A 17,492-nucleotide genomic window follows, 5' to 3' on the forward strand; every position below is an offset into this window, starting at 1 on the left:
AGCACTGCTTCCCTCACTCAAATTAACAGAGCTCAATACAACCCCAAAATCTACTCTGGGGGCTGATGGATTCAGAGGAAAGATTAAGGGAAAATGGGCAGCTGCAACACAGAAGAGATGGGGAGACTGTGCCTGTATGCCAGGCTTTCATTCATATGAAGCTAGCTTCCATTCACTATAGATATAAGAACTGGACACTATTCTTTATGAATACTTGAGGCAACATGCAGAAGAAAATGACAAATAGCAAAAGCTAAAAATGATGCAACAAATCAAGATTAAGCTGCACATCCCATTGCAAATGTAAAACCGGATCTTACAGCTAAAGCATACATAACAGGAATTCAGCATCTTAAATTGAAAACAGAGTCAAGAGGTATTTAATTGTTTTCTCACATGACTTTCCCAAAGTATGTTCCCTCAAGTTGCAATTTGGTGGCATCCATATCCCACATTTCCTCCATCATGGAGCTAAATGCTTTAATGAGGGAAGATTATTTTTGGGAAAAACATTAAGAGCACCACCTCAAGATCTTTTAAACTATCCCCATATAATTGCTCCTTAGTAAAACAAATGTGACTGGATCTCATTTGACATCACCTGAAAATGTATTCCAAAGTAAAAAAGAAAAAGAAAACACAGGTAGGAACAGGTCCGCTACAAAAGAACAAAATTTCTAAATCTTGGTAGATCAAGCTTTAGTGCAGGAACATTGAGCATTGTTACATTGAGCATTTTAAAGGCGGAAGGTAGGATATAAAACATATACGTTTTAGGATAGAGAAAGGAGTATATGGAGGACAATAACATTTGAATAGTTTAAAGAAGGATGAGAGACTTCTTTCTCTGCAAAAGCTGGACTGCCCAAAGCAATGCTCATGCCTACCAAAAGCTGGCAGTTGGCAAAGTCTCTGATGTGGGCTTAGAAGTTTAAATTAATGTAGGATTACATAGCCTGATTTGATCGAGCAGATTGCAAGGAACTCATTAAGATGACTGCTGCTCATGTACACTGATTTCCTGTTAGCTTCCAATCCAATTCAATGTACCTTTAAAGCACATATAGGCTAACCACATATGATGAAATGGTGAGATGTTATCGTCTGTTGAGAGCATGAATGGTGGCTGGAACACTTACTACAAGTACTCCCTATCAGGGTGTGGGAATTCATAACTAACTGCAGGTACCAATTATCAAAAACACTGTACAGTATAAGTAAAAGTTCCCCATCCACAAAGTGTGCTTACAGTGTCATAAAGCAGTAACCACAAAAAGAAGTGACACTCATCTTTTCCTCTGCAATTGAAGATACTCAAAGGTATTTTATTAATGTTTTGTCACACCCTAAAATGTAGAGGAGAAAGCATTTAAAGGAAGACTACAAGTTATGATCTTAAGAGATATCAAAGATACCAAGGACAAAAGCCCAATGAAAATATCAAAAAAAACTAAAACTTCTTTAAAAAAGCGAATCAGCAAGTAACTTGACTGCAAATTGAACTCTTGCATTACCAAATAACACCAACATGGGAAAAACCACTGGTTCCTATTAATCACACATGCTGCTTTTGGGAGTAGCTTGTTAATTGTACAATCTAATATTACTTGATATAATGAAGATATGTCACAAACACATGGGCAAGGCTAGTGTGCATCAGCTAAGAAGAAGGGCAACAGTCAAGATCATATGATCACACAAGACCACAACTACAATACAATATGTCCCATGGGGGACTTGTTCTTGGAAACAGAAAACTATGGATAACAGCAAACTCTGTTGAAAAGGAGAACATCCACAGCAAGTTACCTTAGAGTAATGCTGGACTCTATATTATGTCCTCCAGGGTGACACTATGGTAACTTCAAGTAGAAGTGTATCATGGAATCACATAGAGCCAGTGTCCCTGAACTAAGGCCTGTGGGCGGTATTTGCCCTCCAAGGTCATTTACCCAGTCCCCACCCTAAACTTTAAATCTGAAACAGCTTGAAGGCATGCACCAACAATAATCCTAATTAACTTGACAATTCCATCAGCCAAAAGCAGGGTCATACTTCCCACTGGTAAGTTTATGTTCGTTAAGATTGCTCTTCATTGTAAATATTGTATTGTTATTTCATGTGTTTTTGCACTCCAAAATATGTGCAGTATGCATAGGAATTTGTTGGTGTTTTGTTTTTTTCTAACTATAGGATTGAACTTGCTCATGAAGACGGGTTCTTCCTTGAAACTACGGGTCAATCAAACCTGTGCTTAAGTTGGTGAAGCTATGTGATAATTTCCATGGTAGCTGAAAAGGGAAGAATAAGGCTGAAGTTAACTTACAACAGCTTTTGCTGCCTAAAGCAAACTATTTATGACCATAAGTCACAGTGGTCCCAAATATATCATTTATTATTCTAATTTTATGCCCACATTCAAGAATTAAATAAACTGCACAACATGTAAGCTAAAATGAAAAACAATGAAAATGTAGAAGCTCTACAAAAGTGAAACAAGCTTTAAAAAAACAGAAAATCACATCAGCTACTATAAAAAGATCACTGACAGAGAAACATTACATAATGTGTAAACAGTACATTAATTACAGAAAGACTATTTAAGAGATGGAAAGTAACATTAAAAATGAACACAGACTAGGATTCTGCACAACAGCAAACTATGTTTCGGAACAACCTTTTTTTGACAATCCGGTGATATTGCTTCCTTTCCTTTTCTGGGAAATGTTAGAATCTTTGGATAGGTTGGCTTCCCTTTGGTGGTTCTCTTTGTTTGCAGTTTCCAAGGCCTGGAACAGCATAACAAAAAGGCTACTGAGAGGGGAAAATGTACTGCAGGCTTATGCATATGCATCTTTTTAAGTGCTCTTCATTCATATCTTATATGCTTAGGATTTCACTGCATGAAGAAGGTAAACCAGCATTAAAGCATGACTGCCTTTGGTTTATAATGGCGACAGTCCGTTTCACAATGCCATGCACATCCTGTTGCTGATCTGCCTTCTTCCCATTATAAATCCACACATACTATTGATGGAAAAGCCCATCAAAGTTTTATTCACTTTTTAAATTAACCATACCTGTAAATGCAAAATTGCTTTTAAAAATTAAGAAAAAAAATACAGCAGCAGGGCAAGATTACATTATGTAAGAGTGTGGGAACAGATTAGCAAATCAGCATAGTTACATGAATGCAAAAATTAGCAATAGTGAATAAAAGGTAAAGGTTTTCCTCTGACATTAAGTCTAGTCGTGTTCAACTCTGGGGGTTAGTGCTCATCTCCATTTCTAAGCCGAAGAGCCGCCGTTGTCCGTAGACACCTCCTAGGTCATGTGGCCAGCTTGACTGCATGAAGCACCGTTACCTTCCCGCAAAAGTGGTACCTATTGATCTACTCACATTTGCGTGTTTTCAAACTGCTAAGTTGGCAGAAGCTGGGGCTAATAGTGGGAGCTCACTCCGCTCCCCAGATTCAAACTGCCAACCTTTCAGTCAGCATGTTCAACAGCTCAGCGGTTTCACCCGCTGCATCACTGGGGGCTCCACAATAGTGAGTAGTCATGCTAATATGTTGACACTATATGACACAATTTATGTTCCTGAGGTATAAATGTCATTTTCTGATTGGTTCTATCATAAAAGCATGAAAAAGGTTTATGAAACTGAAAAAAACTTTGTTTCTGTGAGACATTCTGCAGCACATTTTGCTATAGTTTTTCAATGAATATCTCATCAAGTCTCAACCAATTCAATAGTTTGTGGCAGCTACAAAAACAAAGTTTCTGAAGTGTAACAACAACTTTTAAAATAGGTACCGCACAATTAAACAGGATTAACACTTTCAGTGCAGAAACAGATTTTTTCAAGTTTTGTCACATAGTATATGTGACTACTGTGGAATAGCTTAGTACAAGGGAGTCCTCAGTCTCTACAATTCAGAATTTGCAACATGTTCTGCATTTCAAACATAGCTATCAACTCTTATTGTATACATTTTCTCACCATCTATTCAAGATTCAGTTATCACAATTACTGTATAGCTTAAAATATGTTTTAACCTCCTGCAGCACCCTAAACTGTGGTGCTGCAATAGATTAAATCACATTTTTTCCTCCATCGGGGTTTTATTTCAGCAGGCTGTTCTTACTTTTCTGGAGCTTAGAACAGTATTTCCAAGAGCTCCTTCATCTATGGAGTGTGAGATAAAATGTAAGGTTTTTTTTAAAGGGTATGTATATATCTTTACCACAGATAACACCAACTCTTTTATAAGATACTTTAGGATAAAGTTTTAAACATCGAGGAATTGAGGTTGTTGTATGTCTTTCGGGCTGTGTGGCCATGTTTCAGAAGTATTCTCTCCTGACGTTTTGCCCACATCTATGGCAGGCATCCTCAGAGGTTGTGAGGTATGGAACCTCACCTCCATACCTCACAACCTCTGAGGATGCCTGCCATAGATGTGGGCGAAACATCAGGAGAGAATACTTCTGGAACATGGCCACACAGCCCGAAAGACATACAGCAACCCTGTGATCCCGGCCATGAAAGCCTTCGACAACACATCGAGGAATTGTGAAACAGAAATGGAGATTCCTTTCTGTAGACAGAGTCTATATAGCAGAACATGAAATATTGTTATAACAGTCTGAGGAAACATACTTTATTCATTTCCATCACTATATCTTTTTACTAGTTTAGAATAAAGTACAACAGATGAAAAATTCTTATTTAAGAGCCAGATGCCACCTAGTGTTTCAAGTGAATAATCACAATCTTTTCACTACAAACTTGCCAGGATTTGACTACAACAAAGAAGCACAATTGTCAATTATTGGAAAAGAATTACTGAAATACACCAAGATGAACTTAACAATCTGCACAAAAAATATCAATAATAATAATAATAATAATAATAATAATAATAATAATAATAATAATAATAATTTATCTATAACTCACCTTATCTCCCCAAGGGGACTCAGGGCGGAATAATAATAATCAGTGTATCTATTCTCAAGTTTGCATGTATCACTAATGCTTGCTGTGTGTTTAAAAAACACACACACACACACAAACACAAATCCCAGGGATCTTATCTTGGAAAGATGAATCTGAGAAGTAGATGCTGCTCCAAAGCATTTCCTGCTATCCTATTCAATTCTCAGCTTTCAGTCACAATATGTGAAGACATTGTCATGCATGGGTTACAACCTTGGTCTCCTAAATAATGGTCCTTTCCACCTCTTTGCTTCCCCAAACTTTTTTCTCTGGAGTCACACATTTACTTAGGCTGTCTCTTTTTCTGTAGCTCCAAGATGTGACTAAGGTCAGGTTCTCCTGCATTCACCAGTACTTCAAATTGGCTGAACTACAACTTCGCTCACCCTGAGATATTACACATATTTTAAATATATGGGAGGTTTTTCCAAAAAGGAGGATTAAAGGAAAGTTTCTCATATATGCAATCTAGATCCCTTCCTTTGGCTTCTATTATTTTACCTTGCTGCCTGTATAGACCAAGTTTAATGGGTGAATTTCCAGATCTGCTAGCACAGGGAAGATAATCAAACAGATTTTCAATGCCTTTCTTTAATCAATTGGAGTTTTGTCTGAATTGATGGCCTTTTTGCCCATACATGGAACATGTGAAGGGCTACAAGGCTGTAAGCGAGACAGAATTCCAATTAAAGTATGATAGCAATAGGATAAAGTCCAAATACTCCTACTCAAAGCATATTTTACAGTAACCCCTCACCTGAAAAAAAATCCCTCTATTTCACGCTTGATATTTTGATATAGCCATGGGGGGGGGGGGGGGTGACTTGCCTGGGTAGAAAAAGGGTATTCCAGGAAAGAGAAGTTAATGCAGACACTTGTGTATCATGGCACATTCACAGAACTTCGGTTCCACTAACTCAATTAAAGGAAAATATGTAATTAAGTGACGCAAATCTGAAATATTTCATCGGGAACAGCAAGACTGCACATGCAAAGATTAACCTACGCCCCATTCCTTTATAATAGAAGTTATTTTTCTTACCATTGTTGTCTGGCTTGCATACTTTTCTGTCCATTGTCTGGCATTTCTGAGGAATTCTTGCTTGTTGTATTTATACTCAGAGGACTAGACATAATAAAAACAAAAGACAAGTATAATTATGGCCTCTTAACCATAAGATTATAGTTATATTTGATGACAGATTTACCAAACACATGGAAAACTGCTCACCTATACTAGGTGCTACACAGCGTGCATTTTGAAAGAAGCCTAATGGTTTCTATACTTCTTGCAACACTGATATTGCTAATTCTAATTTTTAAACAGGACGTTTTAAAGTGGAAAGTGTTGACATCAATCTCAGCAAAGCAAATATAATTTGCACATCCCGCAACAATTAAGTTAACATTTGCTCTTCCCAGATGCATTCCCAGAAGTCACGTTAATTTTGTATGCAGAAGACAGATGTGCGTTAAAAAAATAACAAATGTTATGACAACATTTAACTTTCAAAATCCACCATGTATTTCATTCAAACACAAGAAGAGAACTTACTATATCTGCCATTAGAGGGTCATCAGGATTAGGTTCATTCATTAGCAACTGTACAGAGGTTAGCAATGTGGAAATATTCAGGGATGGTCTCCATGCACCCTTAATAGAAAGAACACATGAAAAAAAGGCAACATGTTAGACATAAAGAAAAGCTTGTGTTATTGATGGTTACTTTGAGAGTCCAAGCTAAACCTTTCCCTGTGATTTTCTGGGTATTTTTGTAATAGATTAGGAAACTGCCACTAAACCACCTCTGGCACCTGAATAAATGTATAGTGCATCTTCACTTCTTCAGAAGAGGATCCTAATTCAGATTCTAGTCAACTCTCTCTTTCAAGCTGCATGTAAGGAGCTCAAGTAGGCCAATTCATCTCTAGTTTTCTGGGTCATTTTTTACTCAGCTTTTCACCTTTACTCAAGAATATTCAAATATCTCTAACATCCTTTTATCTGTTTTTGTACTTCTACAGAGTTTAGGACTGTCTTGCTGACTCATCACACCAGAGCATGGATCCACTTTAAATCCGGTTTCTGACTCCTGCAGAATTCTGGGATTTGCAGTTTGATGAGGCCCAGGACCTGTCCTGCTGAGCTGTTTAAAGGCCCCCTCCTTAAAGTGGATTTAAAGTGGATCCAAACTCTAGTGTAATGAGGTCCGTAGTTATAATGATGCTTCGCTCCAGTATCTCAGTGCCCCTCTTTTGGCTATAATCCAGGTAGCATTTATCATTGCTATTACACTATTTTTTGTTCCTGGATTATAAATGTAATTTTGTAATTGGTTCTATCATAAAAACATGGAAAAAGTTTATTAAATTGCAAAAACTTAGTTTTTGCAATAGTTTTTCAATGAATATCTCATCCAATTCAACATAGTTTGTGGCAGCCACAAATATGAAGTTTCTGGAATATAACAACTACAGTAGAGTCTCAGTTATCCAAGCTAAATGGGCTGGCAGAAGCTTGGATAAGCGAATATCTTGAATAGTAAGGAGGGATTAAGGAAAAGCCTATTAAACATCAAATTAGGTTATGATTTTACAAATTAAGCACCAAAACATCATGTTTTACAACAAATTTGACAGAAAAAGTAGTTCAATACGCAGTAATGTTATGTTGTAATTACTGTATTTACAACTTTAGCACCAAAATATCACAATATATTGAAAACATTGACTACAAAAATGGCTTGGATTATCCAGAAGCTTGGATAAGCGAGGCTTGGATAAGTGAGACTCTACTGTACTTTTCAAATTAACTCACAATTAAATAGGAATAACACTTTCAAAGCAGGAACAGATTTTTCAAATTTTGTTACATAATTTTATCAATATGCATGGCCAAAGAAAAAATAACTTTCCAACATACCCAGTTCTCAAAACATAACACAACCTTAACATCCCAATAGCATTGCAGGCATCTAAATCAAAAGGCCTTACAACTTAGAATTAAAGAGTTGGAAGCCATCTAGTCCAAACCCCTGCCATGCAGGAAAAGCACCATCAAAGCACCCCTAACAGATGTTCATCCAGCCTGTTTAAAAGCCTCCAAGGAAGGTGCTTCCATCACACTCTGAGGCAGAGAGTTCCACTGCTGAACAGCTCTCACAGTCAGGAAGTTCTTCCTAATGTTCAGATGATATCTCCTTTCCTGTAATTTGAATCCATTTGCTCTGAATCCTAGTCTTCAGGGCAGCAGAATACAAGCCTGCTCCCTCTTCCTTATGGCAGCCTTTCATATACATGGCTATCAGGTCTCCTCTCAGCCTTCTCTTTTGCAGGCTAAACATACCCAGCTCTTAAAAGACGTTCTTCATGGGGCATGGTCTCCAGACCTTTGATCATTTTAGTTGCCCTATGGACACCCTCCAACTTGTCAATATCTCTCTTGAATTGTGGTGCCCAGAATTGAACACTGTATTCCAGGTGAGGTCTAACTAAAGTAGAATAGAGGCACCATGACTTCCCTCGATCTAGACATTATACTCCTTTTGATGCAGCCCAAAATCCTATTGGCTTTTTGAGCTGCTGCATCACACTGTTGGCTCATGTTCAACTTGTTGTCCACAAAGACTGCAACATCTTTTTCACATGTACTATTGTCAAGCCAGGCGTCACCTATCCTGTATCTTTGCATTTCTTTTTTTGTTGTTGTTGTTGAAATTCATTTTGTTAGTTTTGCCCCAACTCTCTAATCTGTTAAGGTCATTTTGAATTCTGATCCTGTCTTCTGGAGTATTAGCTATCCCTCCTAATTTTGTGTCATCTGCAAGCTTGATAAGCATGCCCTCTAAATCTTCATTCAGGTCATTAAAAAAGCTGTTGAACAGAATTGGGCCCATCCAGAACATTTAGTAAGGCAATACCAGTGAGATATCTCATACTAGGACACTAAGCAGGACTCTCAATTACAGATTAAAACAACTGTGTTGGGTTATTTATTGATATTTTTATTGATTTCTATAAAAGAAACATTTCATTACCTTAGGTGGCAATTTGAGAACATCGAGGCAGATTCTTCCTGCTGAGTCAATGTTAGGATGGTAGATAGGAGTCAGGAAGCGCATTTTGGGGGGTTCAAATGGATATCTAGTTCAAAAGCAGTTAAATTATATCAGAAAAAATGTTTTCAAAAATTTCCACCTACATATTCCTCCTCTTTTGCCATTTGAGAACATGAACACTCCCAAATCTAGATGGAAAGATATAAGCTGACAGCTCACTGGTTCCTGTTTTAGTTCTTTAATAACCTGCAGACCAAATTTCCAACTTCAACATTACCTCTATTTTTATCTCGATTCAATGAGTGCATCTACATTGTAAAATTGATACAGTTTGATACCACTTTAACTGCCATGGCTCAATGCTATAGAATCATGGGAGCTGTAGTTTGGTAAGGCACCAGCACTCTTCAGCAGAGAAAACTAAAGACCTACAACTCCCGGGATTTCATAGCATTGATCCATAGCTGTTAATGTGGTGTCAAACTGCATTTATTCTACAGTCAAAATCATCTCTGCAAAATACAGTCTATATTAAAGTTTAAAAATCACCATTTACCTTTCAGGCACAATTACTTCCACGTCAAAAAGTCCCTTTTCATAAGGTGTATTTGCAGAACCCAGTATTTCTAAAGAAACACGAAAAGAACAAAGTATATCAACACTGCCCTCTTTAGTTATTATAAGCAATGTAGCCATAGTAGCAATCTCTTCGTCATTTCTTAAATGTATGCCCTTCTAAGACATTTGGCAGGATAGGAACAAACACATAATTTCAAAGAAGTGTAATGACTATTCTGCAAAGTTAGTAGTTAAGTCACAGAGGAGACATCACAAATTTTACATATCAACTAACTGCTGGATGAAATAATTACATGAAATCAATGTAGAATTTATGTTACCTCACATTCAAGCAGAGAATCAGTGTATGAATTGAGAATGCCAGGAATCTGTCATGACCACTCATGACACTTAAAAAGCAGTATTAAAAAATTAGAGCACAGAACAACACTAACTTTCCACCTAAAGAATAACTGCTAAAGAAATCCCAAACATATATACCTAGGATAGAAAATTTTATTGAACTGAATTGTGTTTACACAAAATCAGAATTTGTCTGCATAACAAATGCATATAAAGCAGTAGCAATGTCTAAAGTAGCAATTGAAATAAGGATAATAATAATTTGCTGGGTAGAAAGGGTTGCCTTTTAGAAATAGAAATCTTTAATTTCTTGTACAATGAGATTACCTTATCCAAAGGATATATGTCCCAAGACCCTTCCCTCCCTGCCTCTATAGATGCCTGAAACCACAGGTAGTACTGAGCCTTGTAACTGGATAAAAGGAGGGGGTAAACAGCTTTCGACAACAAGTAATTGGGGTTTCATCACCCTTAAAAGGAGCCATTTAAGACAATTGGTTTTTTGTTTTTTGACAAAACTTCCGCTTTACTGAATAGTTAGTAACTGATTTCACTTCACTTTATTTCTTAATTAGTCGCTCTCCACCAGAGTGCTCCGAGCGACTTATAATTTAAAATATCATTCCACAATATAAAAAACATTCAACATAAAACATTCAACATAAAAACATTCAACATAAAAACATTCAACAGTGACTATTTGGCAAATTAGATCTGATTTACTTAAATGCACAACCAAACAGCCAAGTCTTGAGCGCTTTTACAAAAGGTCGCAACTCTGACATTGCTCTAACATATGGAGGCAATGAGTTCCACAGAATTGGAGCATAGATCGAAAAGGCTCTACGCCTTGTAGCTTCCAGGTGTACCTCCCTAGGGCCCGGTACATATAGGAGATTTTCCAGGGAGGATCGAGGTGACCACTGATGGAAAAAAGGAATGAGGCGGTCCCTAAGTTATAATGGTCTTTGGCCATTTCGAGCTCTAAATGTCAGGATCAGTATCTTGTAAGAGATCCAATGTTCTGTTGGTAGCCAATGCAGTTGTTTCAGAATCGGTGTAATATGGGTGGCCCTGTTGGTTCTGATGACCTCTCATCAGCTTTAGACACTGTAAACAAAAGGTAATTAAAGGAAAACTGGTACTTTCAGATTGCAACACAATAAAATATGGAGCACTCAAGGTAATGTGTAGAACTTGCCTTCCTGTCATCACAAAAAATGTATTCTCCTGTGCAAGCTCTTGAACAAGAAAAGGGTTTACAACAAACAACAATAGTTTTTCTGAATAACTACTATTCTGGATTCATTCTGTCTATGTTTACATTAAATGAAATCACATTTTATTGAATGGAACTTATATTCAATCAAATTTATATATTGTGGCAACCTTTGTTTTCAGGGAAGCTATCCTTACATTCAGAGAAAGTACAAGCAGAAACCAGTAGCACAAAGACTTCATGACCAAAGAATATGGATTTTGAGCTTAGGTTCCACAAAGTGTTAATTTTTAGCTGCAAACCAGTAGGTGTTTCAGAAGCAATATATGGAAGGTTGATCAGGAAATATAAACCACTGATAATAAGTAAAGAATTAAACGGAATCGACACTTAAACATAATTCAGACAAATACATACGTGCTTTAAGTTCGTCTATGCGGCTTCCATTCTGCCAGCAGGTAATACCAGGTGGTGGCTCTGTAGTTAACAGGTGCAACTCTCTCTTTAGTCGTGATGCCCTCTGCATTGTTCTGCAACAGCATGAGAAAAATAAGTAGCATTTGGTTTCTCTTGTTTCTGTAACCATAAGTCCTCCTTTTATTATGAGCTGCATTTTAACAGCAGAATAATCTTTTTTTAATGCCTTCTAAAGCTTCATAGTAAGCAATTTCAAACGCAGTACAATGTTATTTGAAAATGCTCAGTTCTATATACAGGCATACCTCTGTTAACAAAGCTTCTGGCAAAGAAGCTCCTTTTAATAAAGTCTGTTTATGCCTGTTCAACCTCTATTTTTTTCCTTGTCTTCTGTTATTGGAAACTTTTTAACAGTATCAGCATTGGGAAGGTAGTGAACAACAACTAGAGAAACAAAGACTTGCAGTGTTGAATTACAGCAGAAGGCCTATAGTAAACAGTGCAATATAGCTGGGAAACAATGAGATTCTACTCTATTCAAACCTCCTGTAGCTGTGTGTACCTTTCCTAAAACAAGCAATGTAAATGGCAGCTGCCACTAAAAACAGAGAATGCATGAACAGCAAAACAGAGAGAAAGTGGGGTTTATGTATCTGTGGAATGTTCAGGGTGGGAGAAAGAACTCTTGTCTGCCTGAGGCAAGTGTGAATGCTGCAATTTGACAGCTTCATTGGCATTGAATAGCCTTGCGGCTTCAAAGCCTGGCTACTTCCTCCCCGGGGGAATCCTTTGTTGGGAGGCGTTAACTGGCCCTGATTGTTACTCTGTTTATTTTGAATTGTTGTGTTTTACTGCATTGAATGTTTGCCTTTTATGTTCTGAACTGTCCTGAGTCCCCTTGGGGAGATAGGATAGGATAGAAATAAAGTTTTAGCTACTTACACCATTTCCCCACCACCTGAAGTGCTGGGAAGAAGCAGAACATGGTAAAGCTACTTTGGGGTTTTTGTTGTTGCTGCGTGCCTTCAAGTTGTTCCCAACTTATGACGACTCCAAGGCAAACCCATGGCAGGCTTTTCCTGGCAAGATTTGTTCAGAAGATGCTTGACATTGCCTTCTTCCTGAGGCTGGGAGAGTGGGGATTCCAAGTCTAACCCTTTAGAGTTCCAGGGGGGCATCTAGAGTTCCAGGGGGGCATCTAGAGTTCCAGGGGGGCATCTAGAGTTCCAGGGGGGCATCTAGAGTTCCGGGGGTGCTGCAGAGTGAACGTAGTTTGACATCACACGAACAGCCATGACTCAATGCTATGGAATCATGGGAGTTGTAGGCCTTTAAAGGACGCCAACCTTCTCTGCCAAAGGAGGTTGGTGCCTCACCAGACTACAACTCCCAGAATCCCACAGCGCTGAGCGAAGGCAGCGAAAGTGATGTCAAACTGAGGGGTGTAGGTGCATCCCTCGCTCAAAATGTTCCAACCACCCCTCACCGAGCTGAGAAGCACCGTCGGAACCCGAACAGTTTTCCTCACCAAGCTGACAACCAAGTCCCATCTTGAATTTCCCACATACATAAATTATACATACACACGCTTGAGGGAAGGGCTTTCTCTTCCCTGGTTGAATGTCTGGGAACCGACGAAACAGCGGGAGCCACGGACGAAGCAACAACTCGCCGCGTTTCTCGGCCTCAGGAAGGCGACTCGCCAAAGACTGAGCGAAACAAGCCCGGAGGCAAATCGCGCCCTCAGTTTTGAACTAGAAAGACCCAGCGTGCCAAGCGCGTCGCAGCCTGAATGGACAGACCGGGTGTCCGTCAAAAGCCAACGCAAGGCGGATTGGTCAATGGGGACAATAGCGCCACCTCCCAAGAAATCTAAACACAGTTGAATTCGTTGTCGAATTCCTCTAGCGTTGACCTTGATACTTCCGGAACTTAGTCCCTCTGAATAGTGTTAACTCAGTGATGCCCAAATTTCAGTCTTCCAGGTGTTTTAATATATGTATTTTGTATAAATACGTTTCAATATATATATTTTATATAACGTCTATGATGGTTATGTGTTTTTAGTTATGTTGTAACCTGCCTCAAGCCACTATGAGAGGTAAGAAATGAAATAATTTTGGACTTCAATTCCCTGATGCCTGATTACGAAATGGCCAGATTCTGATAGCTGATGTTCTAAACACTTGTAAGTTTATTGTTGTTGTAAATTGATAGTTTGTTTACTGGCACCGCTGGTTTTTCTACTTCAATTTATATATGTCTTTCATCTGACATCTTATTGCATTGCATTCATTATTTATTTAGATAGTGGTTCACAGAAAGAAAGCAAAAGCAAACTCTGAGGACAAAATACCTTGAGTACAGAATGTCTATTAGGTAATTATTCATTAAGAGCCAGTGTGATGTTTTGAAAGTTGGACAACGTGGAGACCAAGGTTTGAATCCCCGCTGTTGGCCATGCAGCAAAATGCAACAACATCCACAAGCAGCAGTACTTTTGTATCAGCCCCAAAGCATAAAATACATGATACAAGCCTTTGAAGTTGCAGGTCTATGTTCTGTCTGAAATGTTTTTAATTAAGATATCGAAGGATTTCAGTGCAGGCAGAAGTCTCTCCCACTATTGGCTTGTGAGGGCAAATAAAAATAAGTGACAGGTAATATTTTAACTCCATTGGCAACAGAAAAGTAACTTTGCTTGAGATCCAGTTGTTACTGTCCTATGTGAAACTAATTGCTCCTTTATTAGACACATTTTTTATTTCTCAAGGCGTCTGTACTGTTATGTGTAGAAGAAACATGTAAGTGCTGAATACATCAAACTTGACAAATTAGTCTAATGAAAGCATCTTTACCTTGATGTAGGCAGAAAATCTCAGAGTTAAGTCACAGACCTTTGGTTCCCTCCTGTTTAGGATTTGTGGCTAAATTTTGTACTTTGAAACCCAGGGGGAAAATATTCAGGGGCAGCAAGATGGCCATGCAACAAAATAAAACTAAATCCCAAACCCACAAGCAGTTAGCTATACCATTTTAGCTAACTCCAAAGCTTAAAACATTCTGCTCATCCAACAGCCAAACGTTTGCCTGTGGAAAGTCTGCCAGAAGAAAATTCCATGCTCTATACCAGGGGTCCCCAAACTAAGGCCCGGGGGCTGGATGCGGCCCTCCAAGGTCATTTACCTGGCCCCCGCCCTCAGTTTTATAATATAATATTTTATATCATTTTTAATAATATAATATATTGCATATACATATAATATTGATAATAATATTATAATGTTATACAATATAATACTAATACCATATAATATTAATTATATGTTATGTATTACATATAATATTACAGTATAGTGGTATAGTTCAATTCAATATAGTAATATATGCTGCTAATATTGTGCTATGCTAATAATATAATATATTGTATGTACATACAGCTGCTCTGAGTCCCCTTCAGGGTGAGAAGGGTGGGATATAAATGTAATAAATAAATGTAGTAAATTAATAAATAAATAATTTTAGACTTAGGCTCACCCAAAGTCTGAAATGACTTGAAGGCACACAACAACAACAACAATCCTAATTCACTTGACTATCTCATTGGCCAGAAGCAGGCCCACACTTCCCATTGAAATCCTGATAGGTTTATGTTGGTTACAATTGCTTTCATTTTTAAATATTGTATTGTTCTTTCATTGTTGTTGTTTTGCTATACAAATAAGACATGTGCAGTGCGCATAGGAATTTGTTCGTTTCCCCCCCCCCCCCCCCCAAATGATTGTTCGGCCCCTCCACAGGGCTGTGGACTGGCCCTCTGCTTTAAAAGTTTGAGGACCCCTGCTCTATACAACCAAAATACAGAGGCATTCTGTCTCTGCTACTACAGGTAATATAGCTCCATCTTCCATGTGATTCCCTTTTAATGCCATCCAGATTAATGATAGCCAAATCTTTGGGTAATGAACCCCACAATATAACTATTTGCTAAATGAATCACTTGTTCTCCTGAATCTCTTACCATTTATCTTCTAAACTTATTCCAGAACATCTGCCCAACAACCTCCACCATGCTGTGTATAAATTTTATGTACCCTTATGTCTCTCTTCACTCACTTTTGAAAATTTCCAGTCAATTCTGCACCTATTCTAGCTCTACAATACAGAGAAGGCTAAAGGCCTTGTAAAACAATGACTCTCTCATTCATGCATTAAATATCTATCGTTTCACTTACCCACTGTCCTAAAAATCTTGGTTTCTCCAGGTCCTTCAATGCAATTCTACAGTATGCTTCCAGCCCACACATACAAAAAATATATAGGCATTTGCTATTATCCAGTTTCAGGTATCCATGCAGGAACCTCAGAACATATTCTTCACAGATAAAAGGGTCATGTAATCTTTTTTTATTTGCAGTAACCACAACTGTACACTGTAGTCTGGATGTAGGTACATTATAGATTTATACAAGGCAATTCTACTTTCTAATTCCCTTTCTAATTGTGCTTATCAAGAAATTCTAATGTTTAATTTTTTAGCACTGCAAACTTTCTCCTGTGTCAACACTTTATTTTTACAATCCACAATTCCTCTCTTGCTAAATCACTGGCAACTCAATCCCCATTAAGCTGGATTTTTATTATACTTTATTTTTGCCCCAGTGCACATCACTTTGCATTTGCTTACATTACATTCATTTGCCGTAACAGTCTTTGTTGTTCTAAGTTCTACAAGATATTAAAATCAGTTAAGATGCTGATGTCAAGTAAAATGGGGCCCTTGAGTCAATTTCCTTCCTTGTTAATTTCCTTAAGAAGCTGACAGCTAGATTTGGTAAGCACTTCAAAGATGATCCATAAAGTGTTGAGTGACTGTTCAGTCAAAGAACTTCATTTCTATTTGACAAACACTGTTCAAAGTCTCCTCGCAAGTAATGACCCAGAAAAAGGAGGGCTGATAATTAACCCGAATCCACATTTCCTGTCACTAATTAGATTAGTGCAATTAAAAATGGCTGTGACATAGCTCTAAGTAAACATCATAAATTATGTTTTTTTTATGATTGCAGCAATCAAATCTTCATTTACAGAAAAAATAGTCATAATGAGTGAATCATAGCAGAAGTGGCAAAACAATCTGATTTCGAATACTATACGACCCCTGTATCTGCAAGATATATGTTCCTGCAGACTGGAAACCATGAATAACAAACCCTATTGAAATGAACAATTTCCGCCAGGAATTACCATACAGTCACTGTGGAGGACCTAGAAAATTCCTTTTGTCTGCAGATAAGGGTTTTTGTCCGAAAAATGAAGAGCTCCTGTTCCAGGAAAAGACTGTGCTTCAAAAGAAGGGGATGAGCAATTGTCACCAGCAATAGGTCACCCAGACTTCCAAATATTTTGGACCAAAACTCCCAGAAGTCCATCATGACCAATAATCAGAGGTACTGGGAGCTACCATCCAAAGATCTACCTCTGCAGCCCCGTGAAGCAGATTTTAAGGAAAACGAGACTGCAGTGAGAAAAAAATGAGACAAAAAACCCCACTTGCTTACTCCACCCTGACATTATAAAATAGCATAGTTTAGGCCCCATCTACACTGTCATATAATGCAGCTCGAAACTCACATAATACAACTTTCCAACAGCCATAAAAATGGGTTGCTGTGAGTTTTTCGGGCTATATGGCCATGTTCCAGAAGCATTCTCTCCTGACGTTTCGCCCACATCTATGGCAGGCATTCTTAGAGAGCTGTAAAAATATGCCGAAGTATCAGTGAAATTTTCCCCCAGTTGCTGAATCAAGGGATGAATACAGTGGATACAGAGTCCGCAGATACGGAAGGGCAGGCTGCCTTTTCTGGCAAAG

At 38.1% G+C, this 17,492-nt stretch overlaps 1 protein-coding gene across 6 annotated transcripts in view; it reads right to left on the reverse strand.

Moving 5' to 3' along the window:
* Window positions 1–17,492, reverse strand: part of ube2t (ubiquitin conjugating enzyme E2 T) — a 35,551-nt gene extending 18,059 nt beyond the window's left edge. Inside the window, exons 1-8 of one of the 6 annotated variants that reach the window (XM_062978733.1) lie at window positions 17,252–17,492; window positions 11,618–11,730; window positions 9,617–9,686; window positions 9,040–9,145; window positions 6,558–6,656; window positions 6,045–6,128; window positions 2,678–2,789; window positions 1,305–2,291 (exon numbers count right to left, since the gene is read on the reverse strand). In XM_062978733.1, the coding sequence (XP_062834803.1) occupies window positions 2,269–2,291; window positions 2,678–2,789; window positions 6,045–6,128; window positions 6,558–6,656; window positions 9,040–9,145; window positions 9,617–9,686; window positions 11,618–11,730; window positions 17,252–17,352 (708 nt within the window). In that variant the 5' untranslated portion in view covers window positions 17,353–17,492 and the 3' untranslated portion in view covers window positions 1,305–2,268. Of the gene's footprint in view, window positions 1–1,304; window positions 2,790–6,044; window positions 6,129–6,557; window positions 6,657–9,039; window positions 9,146–9,616; window positions 9,687–11,617; window positions 11,731–13,200; window positions 13,488–17,251 lie in introns of those variants that run through there. The other 5 variants (XM_016993368.2, XM_062978732.1, XM_062978734.1 and 2 more) reach the window with 5 other exon arrangements.

The sequence above is a fragment of the Anolis carolinensis genome, chromosome 4 (genome assembly GCF_035594765.1).
Source record: "Anolis carolinensis isolate JA03-04 chromosome 4, rAnoCar3.1.pri, whole genome shotgun sequence".
NCBI lineage: Eukaryota > Metazoa > Chordata > Lepidosauria > Squamata > Dactyloidae > Anolis > Anolis carolinensis.